Source organism: Pimephales promelas, chromosome 17 (assembly GCF_988280905.1).
Source record: "Pimephales promelas chromosome 17, fPimPro1.hap1.1, whole genome shotgun sequence".
Classification (NCBI taxonomy): Eukaryota; Metazoa; Chordata; class Actinopteri; order Cypriniformes; family Leuciscidae; genus Pimephales; species Pimephales promelas.
This window is the reverse complement of record NC_142785.1, coordinates 20,619,498-20,638,607: the sequence shown is the minus strand read 5'-3', so window position 1 is coordinate 20,638,607 and position 19,110 is coordinate 20,619,498. Positions and strand designations below refer to the sequence as shown.

General features: G+C 38.0%; 1 protein-coding gene across 25 annotated transcripts in view; it reads right to left on the bottom strand.

The window, feature by feature from the left end:
- The window catches only part of nrxn1a (neurexin 1a), a 245,765-nt gene that overhangs the window by 93,752 nt on the left and 132,903 nt on the right, over positions 1-19,110 (bottom strand). For 21 of the 25 annotated variants that reach the window (XM_089122111.1, XM_089122110.1, XM_089122113.1 and 18 more), the window contains 5 exons: positions 18,773-19,074; positions 17,853-17,876; positions 16,436-16,597; positions 7,115-7,559; positions 1,069-1,452 (listed from right to left, as the gene is read on the bottom strand). In XM_089122111.1, the coding sequence (XP_088978237.1) occupies positions 1,069-1,452; positions 7,115-7,559; positions 16,436-16,597; positions 17,853-17,876; positions 18,773-19,074 (1,317 nt within the window). The remainder of the gene's footprint in view (positions 1-1,068; positions 1,453-7,114; positions 7,560-16,435; positions 16,598-17,852; positions 17,877-18,772; positions 19,075-19,110) is intronic. The other 4 variants (XM_089122119.1, XM_089122123.1, XM_039661410.2 and 1 more) reach the window with 1 other exon arrangement.

Below are 19,110 nucleotides of genomic sequence, written 5' to 3'. Positions count from 1 at the left end.
AGTCTGCTGCTGCCTCAACTTTGAGAGACAACTGTTGATCAGTGAAGCAGCTCCAGTCAGCAAGTGCTTTCGGTGTGAGAGTTCAAAACTTTCAGTGCTTTCAGACTCGTGACTCCCAACAAATCAGATGGGCGGGGACATTAGTCTAATCGACAGAGCGGTGAGTTCCGACAGATGTGGCTGCGTTAGAGCCAAATATAGCTCAATTTTCAAAATAAAATTATTTTATCAAATCGGTTTTGAAAATGGTCGATATTATCGAGATTATCGGCCAGGCCGATAATCAGTCAACCCCTAGAGTGTCCAGATCTTTCATATAAGCAGGGATGCTTCGTAACACCTTGTCCTATTCGGTCCTTGCTCAAAATGAAACAACACACTAACCAACACAATCACAGCTAATGAGAACATGTGTGATGTTTGTCCCCAAAAAGTGTTGTAAATCACTCCAAATCAATCACAAATTAATCAGAAAAACTACCAGAATTTGTTTGCGTTTCACACTTTTTATCTAGTTTGATTTGACATTATAAAATGAAATTCATACATTTTAAGTGTGGCTAAGGTGGCTAAAAATGGTCAAATATTTTGGGGGGCCATAGAGTGGTGGAGGGAGGATGTCAAACCCCAGAAAACTAATTCGTCACTGGTTCCCTCAAGATTTTAATATGGGGTTTTATAATGGGGTTTTTCAATTTATAAGTAAAATAAAACCTGTGGTGAACATAACTTTTTTTTTCTACAATGTAAAAACAAAACGTCAAAGTATAGTCAAGTTATGTTTACCACAGGCTTACATGCATGTAAAAATCCCATTATTAAACCCCATAATCTCAGGGGAACTAGGTGCGAATTAGTCTTCCGGGTTTTGACGTCATACATGCACTACTCTATTATTACAAAAAGCTTGATTTTAGACCAATAAGATTTCACTGTGGACAGGACTACCCAGCACAATACAGCAAAAATAGAAACCAAGCTTACATCAAAACTGTTGACAGTCGTGGCTGTCATGGAAAAGATGCAATACCAAACTCTAGACTCCACATGCAAAATACTGGTACTCACCTCTCTCACAGGAGCGACCTAGATAGCCCGTCCCTGAGCAGTCACACACATATCGGTTCCAGCCCTCTCTGCAGGTGCCGCTGTTAAGGCAGGGGTTGCTAAGACACTGTTTGGGAGGTTCCTTAGAGCAGGATGGCTTTACCCCGACTGCCCTCTGGGCCTCCGCTATCCGCCGGATGTCCTTGCTCTGGCCGTCCATGAACAGATCTCGCACACAGCCCACATAGCCGTAGTTAAGGAGAGCGGTCCATACCTCCGTGGGGAAGATCAGACCGGCGCGGTCCTCTGGCAGGCCGCCCAGGTAGAGTATGTCATCCAAGTCCAGGATCTCACTCTCACCGGGAGCGTTGTAGGGAGTCCGAATCGAGTTGACGGAAATGGTGCCTGTCACAAAACCACAAGGAGCAAATTTAATTGCGTTAACTTGATGCCATTTCAGAAACTTCTAAAAAGTCTGATTCAGTTTTAATGAGGAATTATATATGCAAATTATGGACTATGCAAATGAAACTCTTTAAGGCTGTTGAAATTATCCTTCATTCTTTCCTCTGTAAATAAAAGGTCCTTTGCTTTCAGAGCAAAAAATGTGTATACGAAAACTCTCGGTTTCAGTCTCCTCAAAGTAAATCTGAAATGATGTAGCTACTGTATATTCATGCTTAAGCTTGAAATTGTGAAGGATGATTCCAGTGCAACACTTTGTCACCATTTGTCAGAACAGCGCCTTTAGCATTGATTTGTCAGTTTTGCATTTGTAGGTATGTGACGAGTATAAAAATCGGTCTGCGGATGATCAAATCATCTTGATGTAGATGTCAATAGCAAAGGTATGAGTTATGAACATTGGTGCGGAAAAAAAAGGAAGCCTGGGACAAAATGTGGGCCCTTGTCACAATAAGTCTTTTGCATAATTTCTTGTTATTATATTTCTTGGAGGATGCATTTATTTCATGTATTCAAGTTACTGGAATAGATAGATCATTTACATAAAATTCAAAATACTTGTGTATTACTCCCATTTGATGTAAAATATATAATTAATATAATATAATATAATATAATATAATATAATATAATATAATATAATATAATATAATAAAATATAATAAAATATAATATAATATAATATAATATAATATAATATAATATAATATAATATAATATAATATAATATAATATAATATAATATAATATAATATAATATAATATAATATAATATAGGGAATCGGTAAGTAATAAAGCTCTCTGAACAGTACAGAACTTTTACTGGATGTATATAGTAATAATTTACATTTTGCATACTTTTGGAAATTGGGATTAAATCCATATGTGCTGGTATGACATCACTTTGTAGGCTACAACGCAGAAGCAATTTAGCATTTTAGCGCTTCCAGTTCCATCGTCCTAAAGTCAATGGGATTTTGGTTAAATGGCTGATATAAGGACTGTGGTGAACACAAGCACAAGACACATTCATGTTTTATTCTATGAGATAAAATACATCAGTAATATCCCTCTCATGATTAATTTAAGGTGTTATGTGTCTTGAAAAAGGCAGTTGCTAGGCTAAATGGGACTACAGAGGCTGTCAAGAGATTAAACGTCATCAGGCGAAGAGGTAAACTCAGTTCACTTATAATTGTGCACCAACGTTCTGGGAAATATTTTTTAGAAAAAAACTGAAAGAGTTTTTAGAAGCTAGTGATGGTGACGTTGAAGTCGTGGGACTGTGGTGTAGTTCGTTTATAGCCTACCTTTAGCTTTTTACTTCTTGCAACAGCATTTTTTCAAAATTAATAAAAAATTGTGTTCATCTGTGAAAATTATCTTGATGGACAAAAGGTGCAAGTATCAAACTTTTTTTGATCTTATAGCTTTTTTATGATAATCCAAAAGCCTGTGGGAAAATCCTATTGGGTTTTCTCAAGGGAACCAGTGTGATGCTTATACTGTCGGTTGGTCTATAAAGTGATGCCATACCTGCACCACTCTATTATCATCTGTTTTTGGGCTGTCTTTGTATGACAGTGCAAGCCCTTATACAAAGACAAAGATTCAAAAAGCAGTCTCCATAGCAACAACAGACAACATGTACCAGATTCACCGGATAGTCATCACTATCAAAAGGGCATATAACAGAATGAACGCTCAGCCCTATTCATATCTAATTGATTGGTTGTGACTGACTCAATTCTTACAAATTATTTGTGAACCCTTTCAAAGCAGGTTTCTGTCCGCCCTCCTGTTTTATGGTTTATGTCTAAACACCGCTTTTACAACAGTGGTTAATATAAAGAGCGAAAACACAGTGGTCTCGGGTGAGGCGAGCCTTTCATTCACTCTAATAATGTTAAAACACTTTCACGAGTTCTATAATCACCCTCATTGTTTTCCTGGCGACTCCTACAAACAGGCATTTACACGCAGGCTGCAATTCAGAATTTTCCTTCTCATTTTCCACCACTGTGCACTACAATTATTCACGCCTTGAAGGCAGTTACAAAAGAAAAGCCATTACAGGCAGGGATTAACGCAAAGCGCTGGCCACTACTGAATCCTGTTTATTAGTGTCCAACACTAGTCCAAACTCAATAAAAGGCAGCTTAGAATTAAAGATGCCGCACTTTCAGCGCCAAAACCTTCTTTCTTTAGTGACAAAAATGCAGCTTCTGTTATAAAGGCATAATTTGTGTGACTACAATCGAGGAGTCAGCTGGAGGTTGTACTGTAGGCACAACCCGTACCCATCACAGAAAGCTTTCTACATTTTAACTTTTTTTTTTTTTAAAACTTCACTAAGTGGCTTATCTAGGTAAGATTACGTAATCTGAATGGCGCGCACAGTGCTAGTGCAAGACGTATATAAATGTTTATTTATTTTTTTAAAAATGACAGATTGTTTTGCTAAATACAGTAAGACCATTATTCCTTGGCTGGGATCGTGTAAAGCCCTTTAAAACTGCATTGAAACTGCAATTTGGACCTTCAAACCGTTGTACCCCATTGAAGTCCACCATATGGAGAAAAATCCAGGAATGTTTTTCTCAAAAAACATTAATTTCTTTTCGACTGAAGAAAGAAAGACATTAACATCTTGGATGACCTGGGGGTGAGTAAATTATCAGGAAATTTTAATTCTGAAGTGAACTTATCCTTTAAGTCAGTCTGTAAATGCTAACTTGAATTCCTCAAGAAATCTAAATAAGCATTGGTTGAAAATGCATGAGTTTCATTATAAATCATCTGTGAATAGATCACAGAAACAAAGCAGGAGCTTCAGTAAGTATGTGCCTGTAAATGTGAGTACACCAAGCTCCAATAAAGGATGTTATTTGTTCTCAGATCTGTGATTTATTTTCATCATTAATGGCTATTGTGGGAATTGAATGAATGGCTGCCGTAACGTTCTGCTATGTTTTCCGGTCTGTGATGTAGAGCTCTGGGCCTGAGCTTAGAGTTGCTTCACATACCTCGAGAGGGAGAAAAATTCTCTTTGAGATTAAATGTGATTCCATAGACTGATTACGCCCTCATTATTCACAGGCACACCCAAAGAATTGGGAGAAATATTAAACGGCTAGACGTGGTGGCACAGTAAATTATAATTATGCTCCATATAACTCATTCCCAGTCAAGTGTTTCAACGAATATGGAAAAACAGTGCTTTCTGTTCTATTCCGCTTGATCCATTACTGCAGAGATGCCACTTGTAACATGCTAACAGTGTTGGTAAATAAGAATTTCATTTTCCTCTAAGCCTGTAATAAGTCTGTATGGATTTGATGAGGCATAGCGGCACTATTTCTCCTCCTCTCGCACTCACATCCCCCTCCCACACTCATGTGCACACACACACACTCACACATTATCTTGTCCTGTGTTGCGCACTTGGCGAATGTACCCCTAAACAGCAGCCAAACATCTCCCCCGGGTCATCAGTAATGAGCATTCTCCATCATCTCGACTTCCATTCACTCTGCTCAGTGATTACATAGCACGGCCTAATGCTGGGCCCAGCATTACTTTTTGTACACACGCACAAATACACACACATTAGAGGAGTAGAGTGGATTTCTGAAAAGGGAAGCAAAGTCCCATTTGGTTTTTTAGTCCAATGTAAATTCATGTTCTAATTTCATTTGGAGTTTACATGGTTTTTGCTTGAAATGTTCATGGAACGGCATTTACCTTACACTACCAACAAACAATATATTCTATAATTGTTTGTACTATTTATTAGTGACACGGTTGAGGTCAAATATATTATTCAGCAGTAAACAGGCACAAAAATAGCTTCAAAAATTAATAACGAATTATACTAAATTAAATAATACTCAATAATTTGTTATCGCCACATATACAGAAAGAAATAATGTATTCAATCCACACCCATACTATTTATTGACTTTGTTTTAAAACCATCACATTACAATCTCATCATAATTTTTTACATTTTTATATTTTTTCATGTACTGTAGCTTGTTAATGGTAACTGATGTTTAGCTATTATTACTAATAATCAGTAATCACATTCTTTTTGGACCATTAGTCAACAAGTCCCCCGTAAACACTGCAGGTTTAATGTCTGGGAAAGGCGCAGACATGCAGCTTTCATTTAACTGAGCTGAATGGTCACTAAAACCACACTCATAGATCATCACTTCCAGTTCGTTTCAATTCAGAAGTGACCGAAAGTGGTGATGTCTGAGTGGGTGTGTTTCCTCTGTACTTAGCCTGTCCATTTCCACCATTTTGACCCATTCAAGGCCAATTTGTGGCCTGGCTGACTGCTGGACAGTGTCACTTTAGAAAAAAAAGAAGTGGTTTATCCACTATAATTGATCTCATTTTTCTGAATCTCTGTATTGTGGATCATTCTCTCATCCAAAATTTTTTGTCAAAAAGGCCAAAAAACGGCCCTGACACACGTATACGTGTACGAATGTACATTCTCATTAATAGATGCTTAAGCAAAGGCACAAATGTACATGTTTGCATACATGCACGCAAAAACACCAGCATGCCCACACACACGCGCGCACCCTGAATCAGGATGGCTGCCCATATATGATCAAAAGTCTTGCGTAGGCAGCCTATTCACGCAGGCGGGAGAGTGACACAGCTTATTCTGCAGGCCTGAAATGCAAGGCCCCATCTGTCAATGGCGTTTCAGATTCACATGAAATGCCACTAAGAGAAAAGGTTTATTCTCTCTTTTAAAATGTGCCTGAATTCACAATGACGCCTAGTGGAGTGTGCGACGATAAAGCCTGGAGAATAAGATCAAACCGAGCCCCGTGAGTGAAAACGATGATTTGATGAAAAATACAATTTAAAACCGTGGAAAAAAAAAGACCAGCTCTCTTAACGAAACCGCATCCAATCCCAATTGAATACTGTATTGGCATGAAACAAAAATAACACCCTTGCTTTAGAAATGTGATTTCATAATTGCTTCAAAAGCTATTTAATTTTCTCCTTATAACTTTCACCATTTAATCTCACAGTATCAGAACCAATGCAGGCTACTGGCATTTCTATATCCGGAAAGAGAAGATGAGAGATTCGCAATAACCACGGATCAATAGAGCCTTTTCTCACTTTTTCACAGAAATGAGAAAACGAATGAGTACCAAAGGCCGTTCTTTCGACTCCAGGCAAACAGCGTTGACATGAGATAAAAAGGGGGATAGTGGGAGAGTTAGGGATGAATGTCTTTGCTTGGCAGAGCTTGCTTTCTCCTTTGGGAAACCAAATCTGGTTTCCATGGCAACTCCGGTAGAGAAGACAGAGCTCGAAAGGAGGAGGAAGACAGGAAAGACTGCGGGTCCTGTTCATATTCAAATGCCTGCCTGACAGTGCGCTCCGGAAGGCACGGTTACGGCTGTGTTCACGCGAGCGTGAGAGAACACTGCTGTCTCAGTTATGTCAATATTTCTGTAGGCCTTGAATACCAGCCAACATCTAACCATACATTGAATACATCAAAAATGCATCAGCAGAATGAAGGAACAGCTGTATGATTAAGACACAGAGCCTGATTTACCTGATCTTCCATCTCTCTGGAAGTCCACGTGGTACCATTCTCCGTCGTTGACTTTTTTGTTGACGGCACGGGTTTTGGTGGTGCCCGAGCCCATGTCGAGCAGAAGGTAAAGGTGGCCATCCAGCATCTCTATGGCGAAGAAATCCACCTTCAAGGTTTTGGGGCTCTTGGGGTCTTTCTGCTGCTGCGGTTTGGGTTTTCCGTGGCTGAAGAGGAGCAGGCCGTTGGGCTCAGTGGTGCGGAAGTCGAAGGAGATGGAACCGGCTTTTTTGGCAGTCCACTTGTCAAGGGTAATGAATGACTCTGGTGTCTCGAAGGTGACAGGATCTAGGGTAGCCACATTTTCACATTTGAAGGCCACCACACCGCTCACCTTCATTTTGGGGTCGCCTAGCTTGGCCAGCCGAGATAGTTCGAGCCTTACATCATTGTTCTTGTACACAACCTTTATGTGAAGAGAAAAATACAGAATACTTAAAACTTAGACTTTATATCACATTATGTTACTGTGTATTATAAGTAGAGCTGGGAGCAGAAATCACGTTAATATTCTTAAACTCTGTTCCACTATTAATAAAAAAAACCTTCCTCCACTCGTTAATTGTAGAAACTCATTCAATATTTTAGCTAAATGTGAAACCAATCTTTCAGCATCTTTCACCTGTTTTATTAACCACAAGCAGACTCAGTGACATACTGAAGTAATACTAAACACTTGAGAGGTTAATGGCTGGTTATTTATCTTTTTCAGGTGCATGTTTTGACAGAAACCAATAGCCATCAATCTCCTTTGCTATTGATTCTCCTTTTCAGTGATTAAAACTAATGGCACAATATTTAAGTAAAAAAAATACATTTTTTTATAGATTTAAAGCAAATAAATGTCACTTCATTTCTAATTTGGATTACATTTTTGTGGAGGCTAAACCTCATCAAACATCAAACATTTGTCAAAGAAACTTTATCATCCACACTGTAAGACTGGAAAACTAAAACTGGTTGATGGAATCAATTTGACCAGTTTTCTCTGAAGACAAAAGGACCTTGCTTGAACTCACTCACACACACACTCTTGCAGAGATCACTCACACCAGAATTTAATTGGTTTTAATTTGAATATGATAATCTTTAAGGATTGTTTAGTATCATTTTGAAGGTCTCAGGGTGATTGGTAATAATGTCTCATTTCCAAAGAAGTAAAACAAAAGGTAATAAGGTTTTTAAGAAGTTTAGGAATAACTGGCTCTCAAAGAAATGTGGTCTCATAGGCACTACAAAGGTGTGAAACTTCCCGGTGTCATTTTACTACTCAATCTAAATAGCATCAAGTCGCCGAACATTTTCTACCCTCTCAGAATGTGGGGCACAACACTTTCTCTCTATCGAAACCCGGTGAAATAAACCCGAGCACCAGACTGTGAAGCGTTCACTATAACCCTCTTTTAATTCAGTTTCGATTTCATTTGAGCCCTTGCCAGGAAGAAGATAATGGTATGCGGATGCAATAAAAGCTTATTGATGATGCTTCAGAAATGCCAATCACAGGGAGGCACAAGAGCCTTTCTAGCCATTAACGTGCCACAGGAGTGAACCCCCCTCCTCCTCCCCGCTTCATAAACTCACACGGGAGGAAAAACACTAGCGATCTGTGATAAAACACAGCACAACATGGCCGCCGGAGAAGAGCGCATTACAGATGAGAGGTTAGGAGCAGGGACAGCAGGTGGAGGACGACACATCTGTCTGTGCCACCTGATCTGAACCATCAGGAGGCTGGAAAGCACTGACCAAATGCCCCTGAGAGGTGGGACGCATTAAAACTAATGCACTAATGATGAATGGGCTTCTTGTGCACCCAGCTCTAAATGCCTCAATAAATCAACCTCGGCATAAATAACTACTCGCGCACGATAACAAACACGCACCTAAAGGTCCTCAATGTACCCCACACACACACACTCATAATGCACATCTTGCATGAAAATATTAAATATGACCTTTGCAAAGCAAAATAATGACAAAATAAAATGTTAAAAGGTCCCCAGTACCGCCTACGCATAGTTGTTCTTTTAATGCCAGTAAAGCTTGTGAATGAACCAAGAAGAGGATCCATTCAGAATCCTCTTAATATGAGTTCCCATTCATGAGTTCAAAGCACTAGAGTGTTTGATAACGCAGGTCAATGACCTCAGGCCTACTGCTAATCTGTGGAAATGATAGCACTAAAGCACAGACAAGAGACACCCAACGCCTACACGTGGCAGAAGACCACAGCTTACACGAGTCTGCACTTTCATGTTTTGACATTGATTGATTGCTTGTGGATTGGTTTTGAAATGAAGGCTGAAGGCTGGAGGCGGAAAGTGCAGAGCTTGCACTGTTTCGATGCTCAGCGCATCCACATATTTTCTCACCTTTTGTCATCTTTAGGCCTCTTGTAAGAGTTTGTGACTATTGAAAGAGGTACATTTGCATTAAGAAAGGCACTAGTATTACTGTTTATTTGATCACTCTAAAAAATGCTGGGTTGTTTTAACCCAATTTTGGGTAAAATATGGACAAACCCAGCCATTGGGTTACATTTTTAAATTACATTTTTAACCCAATGGCTGGGTTTGTCCATATTTTACCCAAAATTGGGTTAAAACAACCCAGCATTTTTTAGAGTGATGTCTCTGTCTAAAACCATGATTTATATTTAAACAACTGGTTCTCAAAAACTGGATGCAGGACCGTTCTCAGTTGCGGACAGCCAGCAAAAACAATGCTAAATACATTAATAAAATAAAATGGCAATACTTTATTTTGATTGTCCCTTTTAAATATTCTGTTGACAGTAAGTATATTTGCAACATTAGAGTGTTAGTAGACTGTCTGCTTATTATCTGCCAACTCTTTATTGTGATGCTCCTCCAACAGACACTCTACTGACTATAAGTAACATTGCAACTACATGTCAACTTATTCTATCCCTAACCCTACCAGTCAACAAATACACTACTACACTCTACTGAGTGTTAGTAGAGATATAGGTGCAACGTTACTTATATAGTCAACTGAATGTGTTAAAGGGACCATCCAAATTAGATTATTACAGATTATACCAAATACAGATTATTGTCATGCTACAATTAATAACCAAAGAGCCACCAAAATTAAAACTATATTGCTTTTTAATTTATTTTTTATTAACAATAAAACTCTGAACTAAAGCTACATTCAATAATTTAAAATGCTAAATGACTTTAAATAAGCATTAAAATATTATAATGTAAAGTATGAAACAAATTAATATTTATTATGAGATTTGTGAAAGGTCACTTTCAGTTTTCCTGTGTTATTAGTGTTTTAAAAGATTTAAGAGAGTGTTTGATGGCAGCAAAGGTAATCTTAATGGAAATAATGGAAATTCGCATGAAAATAGATATTTTATTTTAAACCAAACAAATATATTAATAAAAAAAACTAAACTATTAAATAAAATGTAAAAACTATGATAATTTCAGATTTTTTTTTTTCCAGTTCCAAGTGACATGTATCAGTCTCTTTAGGCTGGAATCTTTTGATGATAGATTATGTATGAGAAATATTTTAATGTGCCTTTCTGTAGGTTTTGATTGTTAAACTTGGTGACAAACCTAGTCACCAACATTATTATTTATAATTGGTATTATTTTTATTATTTTATTGCTACTGTAGTCCCTTTATCTATTTATTAATTTATTTTTCCCGAATATGGTCATACATGTATCTTATCATTTATGTGCTATTTTTGGTTTGCTTTGGACTTGTTTTTGTATTTCATTTGAAACCAAACCCATGTCACAATTCTTTTTGAAGATTTTCTGTTAAGGTATTTCTATTTCCCTCAGGTAGTCACATTTTATATTGTACATGCCAACACTGAATAAACATGTCAAAAAAACCTATGTTGTTAATAATGATAATAATTCTGCAGGTTGCAAAACATCTATTGGAATCCATTAAAAAAAAAGGGGGGGCATTTAATGGTTCTGTGTTGGGTCAAGTGGTGACTATAGTAAAACCACTGACCTAGCGGTGTACGATTAGACATGATGAATAGACCTACAAGGTAAATGCCACTGAGCAATTGCCACTAATTGTGGGTCACTAATAATGAATGAAGCACCAAGAGATATCGCACCTTAACATGTCACAGGAGAACTCTGATCAATTTTAACATTGAGGCCTTATTTTTCATTTTTCTTGTAAATTTGGAGTGCTGTCCGTACAGAGAACAATGACAAAAATCGGTGTCTTTTTAAAATTTGCACACTGTTGACTTAATGGGGCAAATTTTAAACCTGCTTTTAGCCTATTAACATCCTTGATCTGTCATTACAAGTGCACAACCATGTGTGTGATTTTATGCAGAGTGAACTTGGTGATTCTGACAGCAGTAGATGTGAAAGATATGAATAAAAATAATGTTTATTCAGCCAGCTCACATACCTTTATTTACTTCCTGTTTTCAGTCGAAGTCCACAGTAGTTGATTGTCGAGTTTGCGTGCGCGATCATTGGTAACTAAGCAACAGTGGAGACTCAGACTGTCAGCCGATGATGGTGTTCTGAGCATATCATTTCAAATGGATAGTTCATCCGAATCAGATGTCGAACACACGGATTAGGTTTGATCGCGCACGCGAACTCGACAATCAATTACTGTGGACTTTGACCGAAAAAAAGTACGGAAACTAGAGATTATAGGCTTTCAAATGAGTTTGTCAATATTACTAAGATATTAACTTATACCCACCTGCTTGTACAGCAAAATAAAAATGCTATTTATTGGCATAAATAGTTCAATGAATAGCTTTTAACGTCTTTCCAATGTAAATAATAATAAAGGTTTATTTATAGTGGAAAAGGGTTATATAGATTTCTAAAATGCTCTTCACACGAAGACAAAAACACCATCATTGTCCCCCTGTTTCATAAATCAATCACAATCATCTCAATTTAACTGCTCTTCACTAGCGTACTGAAGTTAGCTAAATATGCATTTTTTTCTATTTATAAAATCAAAAATGCCTGGCATTTTATTTCTGTTCATAAGACCAAATACATATCTGACTTCCTGGCAGTTAGAACAGCTCTTTACTTCACCAGCTGGCATATCAGAGGACATCCCATTCCACAGGGATGTGAGTCTAACATGTAGGATGGAAGCTGATGGATGAGACAACATGTTCTCCACCGTTTACCTCTCAGGAGTTTTACGATCACATTCAAGAGCATGTGAGGTAGTGGACTGGTGATCTGTCGCACAGATCTATCAAATATTTCTGGGAACTGAATGATTCTAATGTATTTAATTAGGCTGGCTTTTAATTTCCACATGAACGTAAATGTATTATTTACTTATTTATCCAATTTGTCGCACTCTTGTTTATTTGTTAGTTCTGTCACTGTTGACGATCTGTGACCCATTTTAAAATGAGCAGTCTTCAGATGTGAGGAAACCTCATCAGCAATGTTAATTAGTGAATGCATTTCAACTCTGCTGCTGTGTTTCGGCTCCCGAGTCCGTGGCGACTAATAAATAATTCCTTCAGTTGTTGGCGTTATGTGTTTTCATAGGTCAGAGACAGCACACATAAGCACAATGCTGACGTCCATAAAAATGTATAAAAAGTAACTAAAACAAATAATAAAAACAGCAGACATGTATGTGAATTCTGTATTGACATACTGTATACAGTTTGCCATACTGTTTGTTCCAAGTGACTCACTCATTAAAAGGGTGACTTTAATTTAAAAAGGGGTAATTATTTTATGAAAAAGGGAAGCAAATGTTTCAAACGTTTTTATAAAATACATTTCCTTCTGAATTACTAAGAAAATGGACCATTCTGAACATCCCAGCAATCAATAACTGTCATTTCACAGTCTTGGTTAACTATTGACCCGCTATAGTCCGGCTATAAGTAACCCACTTCTACCACAAATAACCTTCAACTTTGGTTACGTTTTTGCCTAAATAAATTGTAAGATGTATGATGTTCCATCATGTACTACAGTACAGTGCTGGTCAGAATATTTTTTTGCCCCCTTGGTAAATATGATCAAGGATGGCTGTAAAAAATAAATCTGAATTGTTAATCCTTTTGATATTTTATTAAAAATAGCAAAAATCTAACCTTTCATTGAAGTAAAATAATTGAAAGTGGGGCCGAAAAACACACTATGAAATAAAAGTTTTTCTTTTCTTTTTTCTTTGCAATGTCTTTTTTTTTTTTTCATTTTTTTGCTTTCATCAATTTTTTTTTGTTTTTGTTTGTTTCATCTGTCCATAGTTGGAAAAGTTACTGACACTACAGGAACTTCAAACGGGACGGTTCTATGGTCAGATGAAAAAAAAAATGCTTTTTTGGCGTCAAACACTTAAGATGGGTTTGGTTTATACAGGGATAAAAAAGTACCCCATATGTAAAATGAAATACTCTGCTGTATCTTTAATGCTGTGGGCCTAATTTTCTGCTAGAGATCCTGGACATCTTGATTCTGTTTGGATGAATGGTCTCTGATCTCTTGTCAGGTGTTCTCCAAACTCATCAGGCATTATAGGAGAAGACTCAGAGCTCTTATCTTGGAAAAAGGAGATTGCAAAAAGTATTTAATTAAAGGGGGGAAATAATTGTTTTTACCAAAGTGTTTTGAAGAAAAACATTTATTTCATAATCTGATTATCCCCACACTTTCAATTATTTTACTTCAATAAAAGGTTAGATTTTTGCATAAAAAACTAAAAAAATATCAAAAGGATTAACAATGCATAATTGTTTTTATAGCCATCTTTGAGCATATTTACCAAGGGGGCAAACAATTCTGAACAACACTGTAATCAAAGTCAACAGTGACATGTTTATGCGTAGACTGTGCGTCTATTCTTGGGCTATGGTTAGATGTCTATTATTACATTTTTATCGATAGCCCAAATTTTGCCTTGTTTTAGCCTAGACATAAGGGCGGTGTTTGAACAGCTACTGTATTAGATGGCTATGTTAGATTGAAGCTAAACTAGAAGAAGTCTCTGTAAAGCACCATTGTTGGGAAAAAAAATGGTTAAAATTTGCCAAGGAACACGTCGATTGGCAAAATGGCGTAACATTCTGTGGACTGATGAGAATAAAATTGTTATTTTCAGGTCTAGTGGTTATCGACAGTACATCAGGCGACCCCAGGGTGCTGAATTCAAGTCACAGTACACTGTGAAGACAGTGAAGCATGGTGGTGCAAAAATTATGGTATGAGGATGTTTTCATACTAAGGTGTTGGACCCATTTTTCTCAAACCAGGGATCATTGACTGAATACATTAAAATACTTGAAGATATTGTTGCCCTTTGCTGAAAAGGAAATGCCCCTGAAATAGGTCTTTCAACAAGACAACGACCCCAAACACACAAGTAAGCGAGAAACATCTTGGTTTCCTTGGTTGCCTGCTTAAATCCCTGACCTCAACTACATTGGAAACTTGCGGGGTGACATTAAAAATGCTGTTTCTGAAGCAAACCCCAATATTTTACAGGAACTGAGGAATGTACAGTAGTTTGTTCATCCGAAGTTGTTGTTGGTGATTTAATCTTGTAGAGTTTGAAGAGAAAAATGTCAACATTATCATTATAGTTCCTGTAAAAATAACATACTTATTAATGTAGTGCTGTTTATTTGAACTGTAACTAACTAATGAACTGTGAACATTACATAACTTCCCTGAGGTAAATACAACATTAAGTGGTTGTTGGTTGATCAAACGCTGTTGTATTGACTCTCTGTGGGTTCTTCTGCAAAATTCGCTCTCGCCACCCCGCCAATGACTGATTTGTGGAAAGATTTGTGGACGCTCATGGAACCTCTTTGAATCTTTTAAATATGAAAGTACATGTACCTTTACAAGTTGAATGTACTGAAATGTGTGTTGGCAGTGCCTGTACACAACCATCATATAATGATCAAAATTTGTCCAGTGTTTTTGTTTAAATCTCCTTATACATTTTCCCATCTCAAATCGAGCCCTCGCCGGAGTGAATACACGGTCTTACTGAAATGTAGCATGTTATTGTATAACTTATATTTAAGCGGAAACAAAGAATGCCGCTGCCGCTTGAACTGAGCCACTATTCATTCTACATATTCATTTTGTGATAAAATGGACATAATTTGAAAGCTGAGACTTTGTTTCTTATCAGAATTAACAAAGCACAATGCTCTTTGTGATTACTGGATGGGAGGTGCTACAAATGTTTGGTGTATGGAGTAAATGCGAGGCTGGCAACCCTTTCTTGAACTACGGGTGATACATAGGGTCAAATAGATCCTGCATTAACATCACTATTTTTGTGTGTGTTTTCTTTGTTTTATGATGTTATTGTTCCATTAACTTCCACAGCCTTAAATTCAACACAACAGACATTTTCTTCACACATGTGTCAGTCTGATTTTTCTGCTCCCTTTTGATTGACTCGATATAATCAGGCCTAATCATCAGTTGTTTTTAAACAGTCGGCCAATACAAACTATATTCCTAACTCACACAGACAGACACTACTGTAGAAATGTTTTCTGAGAAGTTAGCTGCAAGGACACATCTCTCATTTTTCATTCAATATATATATATATATATATACACATGTATATTAGGGGTGTAACGATACACGTATTCGTATTGAACCATTCGGAACGAGGCTTTCGGTTTGGTTTTCGGTACGCATTTTTAAACCGAACGGTTCATTGGACCATTTTTCCTGCCGACCATAATTTTGTTATTTCAAATGTAGGTGATGCGTGGCAAGCGCTCATAATGTAAGAGACACGGGCGTGACAACAACATTGCCCAACATCAAATGGCAAATGTAATGTAAGCGGAACGAAACTGAGCAACTCGTTATTGTGTGGTTGCTGGACTGTTTATCAGTTTGGACCAATTCAGCCCGAGCCGATCTTATTCAAGCAGCACTATTACTTCACAGCGAAATCCAGTAAAGAAAAACATTTGAATTCACCACAAAAGGAATAACTTTCTCCGTTATTAACGGATCAAATAGCATTGATGTGGAAACCAGGAAGAAACATTGTGCCATGAATGAACTATGTTGTCCACAGATAAACAACATTCTCCATGAAATGTTGCTGATTTACCACACTTTCACCATACTTCTTATAAAACGAAATTAGTCCAATAGTACAATTCAGCATATCTTTTTATCTACCAAAATGTAAATGAATAAATGTATCACTTGAAGGTAATTAAATTACTAGCAGACTTTTTTTTAAGTAGTAATTTACAGGGCGCTTACCTCTTTCAGGCAGCCCATAAAGTTGTTGCTAACGGGGGATCCGGGCAGATCCGCAGTGCTGGGACTACCCCCGACATAGAAAAAGTCATCCGAGCCTAGCATGGTGTAGTCCTCTTGTGTATATCCAGTGGTGGTCAGAATTCCATCCACGGATATTGTAACCTAGACAACAAAGCACAGGGAAAGGACACGCTATACTCACATATAACTTGAATGCTGTTACAGGGCTTTGGTCCCCCTCTTAAGGATTTGGATGCTTGGTTTTGTTTTGTTTTTGTCTTTAATGCTTCTTATTTATGTATTTATTTATTGCTTTTCTCTTTTTATTAATTTAATGTGAACCCATTTTCATGTCTGTTTCAGGTTTCAGGAAATTCTTATTTCTTATTTGACTTTTCTTTTTTTTTTTTTGTCCTTCTAGATTTACGTTTTGGTGTGAAAGTCTAGTATGCCTTAGGTGAGCTGAGGAAGTCTGCGGCACATTAGCCCATGATCAATGTTAGTGGTGCCACTGTTAGAGCACAAAAAATAAATCAGCAGACACAAAAATGGTGTTAGTAGTATGTGTGTTTCTGAGAGTTAGTATCGCTTGAATCCAGTGCGTGTGAGTAGTTTCAGCAGTTTTCAATGTATTTATATGAGGTAAAAACAAAGAACACGGCGTGCTAAGAGGTTAGAAATGAAAGCACAGGCAATTAGAGGCACATTTCTCACAGATTTGGTTGAATGGATGCATGCTTCATTATCCCTCCCTCTCTACATGCAAACAATGGTTGGTTAGAGAGAATAATTCTTCTCACAGATTAGATTGCACAGGAATGAGTACAGAGAGAAGGGGAGGGAGAAGTACACAAACACGACGAAGCTCATGAGACCAATCACAGCAGAGGTGTCTGCATGCATAAGCGTGTTCACATGAAGACAGCAAGCAAAAACTACAACAGACGAGATGACTGGCCACCCATGCCAGCCTTAAATGTACTGATGAAACAGAGGTGTTAGTACACGGGGTGGCCAGGATGCACACCATGCTAAACAACAGGCCTCAAAGCTAGCTGGACCAATGAAAAGGCTCAGAGCCAGCCAGCCGAGACCGATCGGTGAGCAAAACCTTATGCAAAAGAACCCAAAGAAGGAAAAGATGCAAGATAACCTAACAAAAACAAACAAACAAAAAAAAAAACGATAAAGATGAACGGGACAGAAAGAGCTGAGGAAACCGAACTAATGAGAAGAAAAAGAAATGGGGAATTTGGGCAGGGCAGGGGAAATAAGCGTAAAGAGTACCAACCGCATTTTCCCCCTTTTTTTGTTTAGTATTGATGTCTACGATTCAAAAAAAGGAAAATAGACACACGGCAAACCCAAACTAAGAAACAATTAGAATGATATCTACCGAACAATGTAGTTTGTTTACCATAGCGTGTCCAATGCCTGAGTGCTTTGTGGAAAAGGGGGGAGAAAGGAAATTAAAAAACTGTGAACAGAACACCGTTCCTTAATCAAAAAAGATGGTCTCTTGCCAAGGTTAGTACATCAGCGTTGCACGTTAGTAAGAGGTAACAGGTTAGTAAATGACACATTCCATGGATGAAAGGTTAGTTTCTTTCCCCAAAAGCAGGTTAGTAAACATTTAAAAAGGGCAAAAGAAGAGAAGGAAAGGAGAAGCAGAAGAGATCTGCACCGTGGATTTCCTCTGGGACGCATCTAGTCTACTCTGTTCCAAACATTGTCTCTTCCTATTCCTGGCGCTCCGCTAACTTTACTGGTGACAGAACACACAACTGAGCTTTTTATGTTTACTGCCTGTCCTATCCAACTTCATGCCACACATCTCGGATCTTATCCGAGTTTTGACACTTCAAAGGTGTTCTGCGTTGACAGGTGATGCACTCATGTAATGTAGTGAGAGGTGGCGCTATCAAATAGTGACAGTAAAATATGGATGCCGTAGCGTCTGAGGTTGAATTTAAATATTAGTCAAGGGGAACAGTGTTAAGGGTATGCTCACTCATGTCTAAAAGCTGAATTAATGACTGGTACATGCAAACTTCAATGTTGGGAGCGTCTTTTTTACATTAACTCTTATCTATGCCACATAGAGTAAGCTTATTTAAAATGCTAAAGGTGCATCAAAAGCCTAGAACTTTCTCTGTAGTAGTTGACTTTTAGTAGCAACATTCAAACACATAATATGGAAACCTAAACTATTTTAAATGGAAGCATGTCTTGGGATTAAAGTGTTTACGGTTAAATCTATTCCGAAGGTTAGTTTGATGCTACTAATCTGAATCTGAATGTATCCAATCTCGACCTCTGCCTTTTCTGCGCGGTTACCTGACGAAGGTTCCTGGTAACCTTCACATCATGCCAGGCATTGTCATTAAATTTCCCATTGACGGGCTCCACCAGGGCCTCGAAGGCCCCAGAGCCCAGGTTGATGACCAGCGAGACGGCACCATTCTTCAGCGCCAGGTTGACGTAGTCTGCAGACTTTCCGGTGTGGAGCATCAGTCCATTCCGCTGCAGGGTCTTGAAGGAGAGGGTAATCTCATCGCTACTGCTCTGGATGGGGTTCGGGGACAGGTCGTAACAGAAATACTCTGAACCCTTGAAGGTGGCCACATACTCTTCCCTCTCTGTAAGAACATGGAGAAACAAAGGAGGTAAGCCAA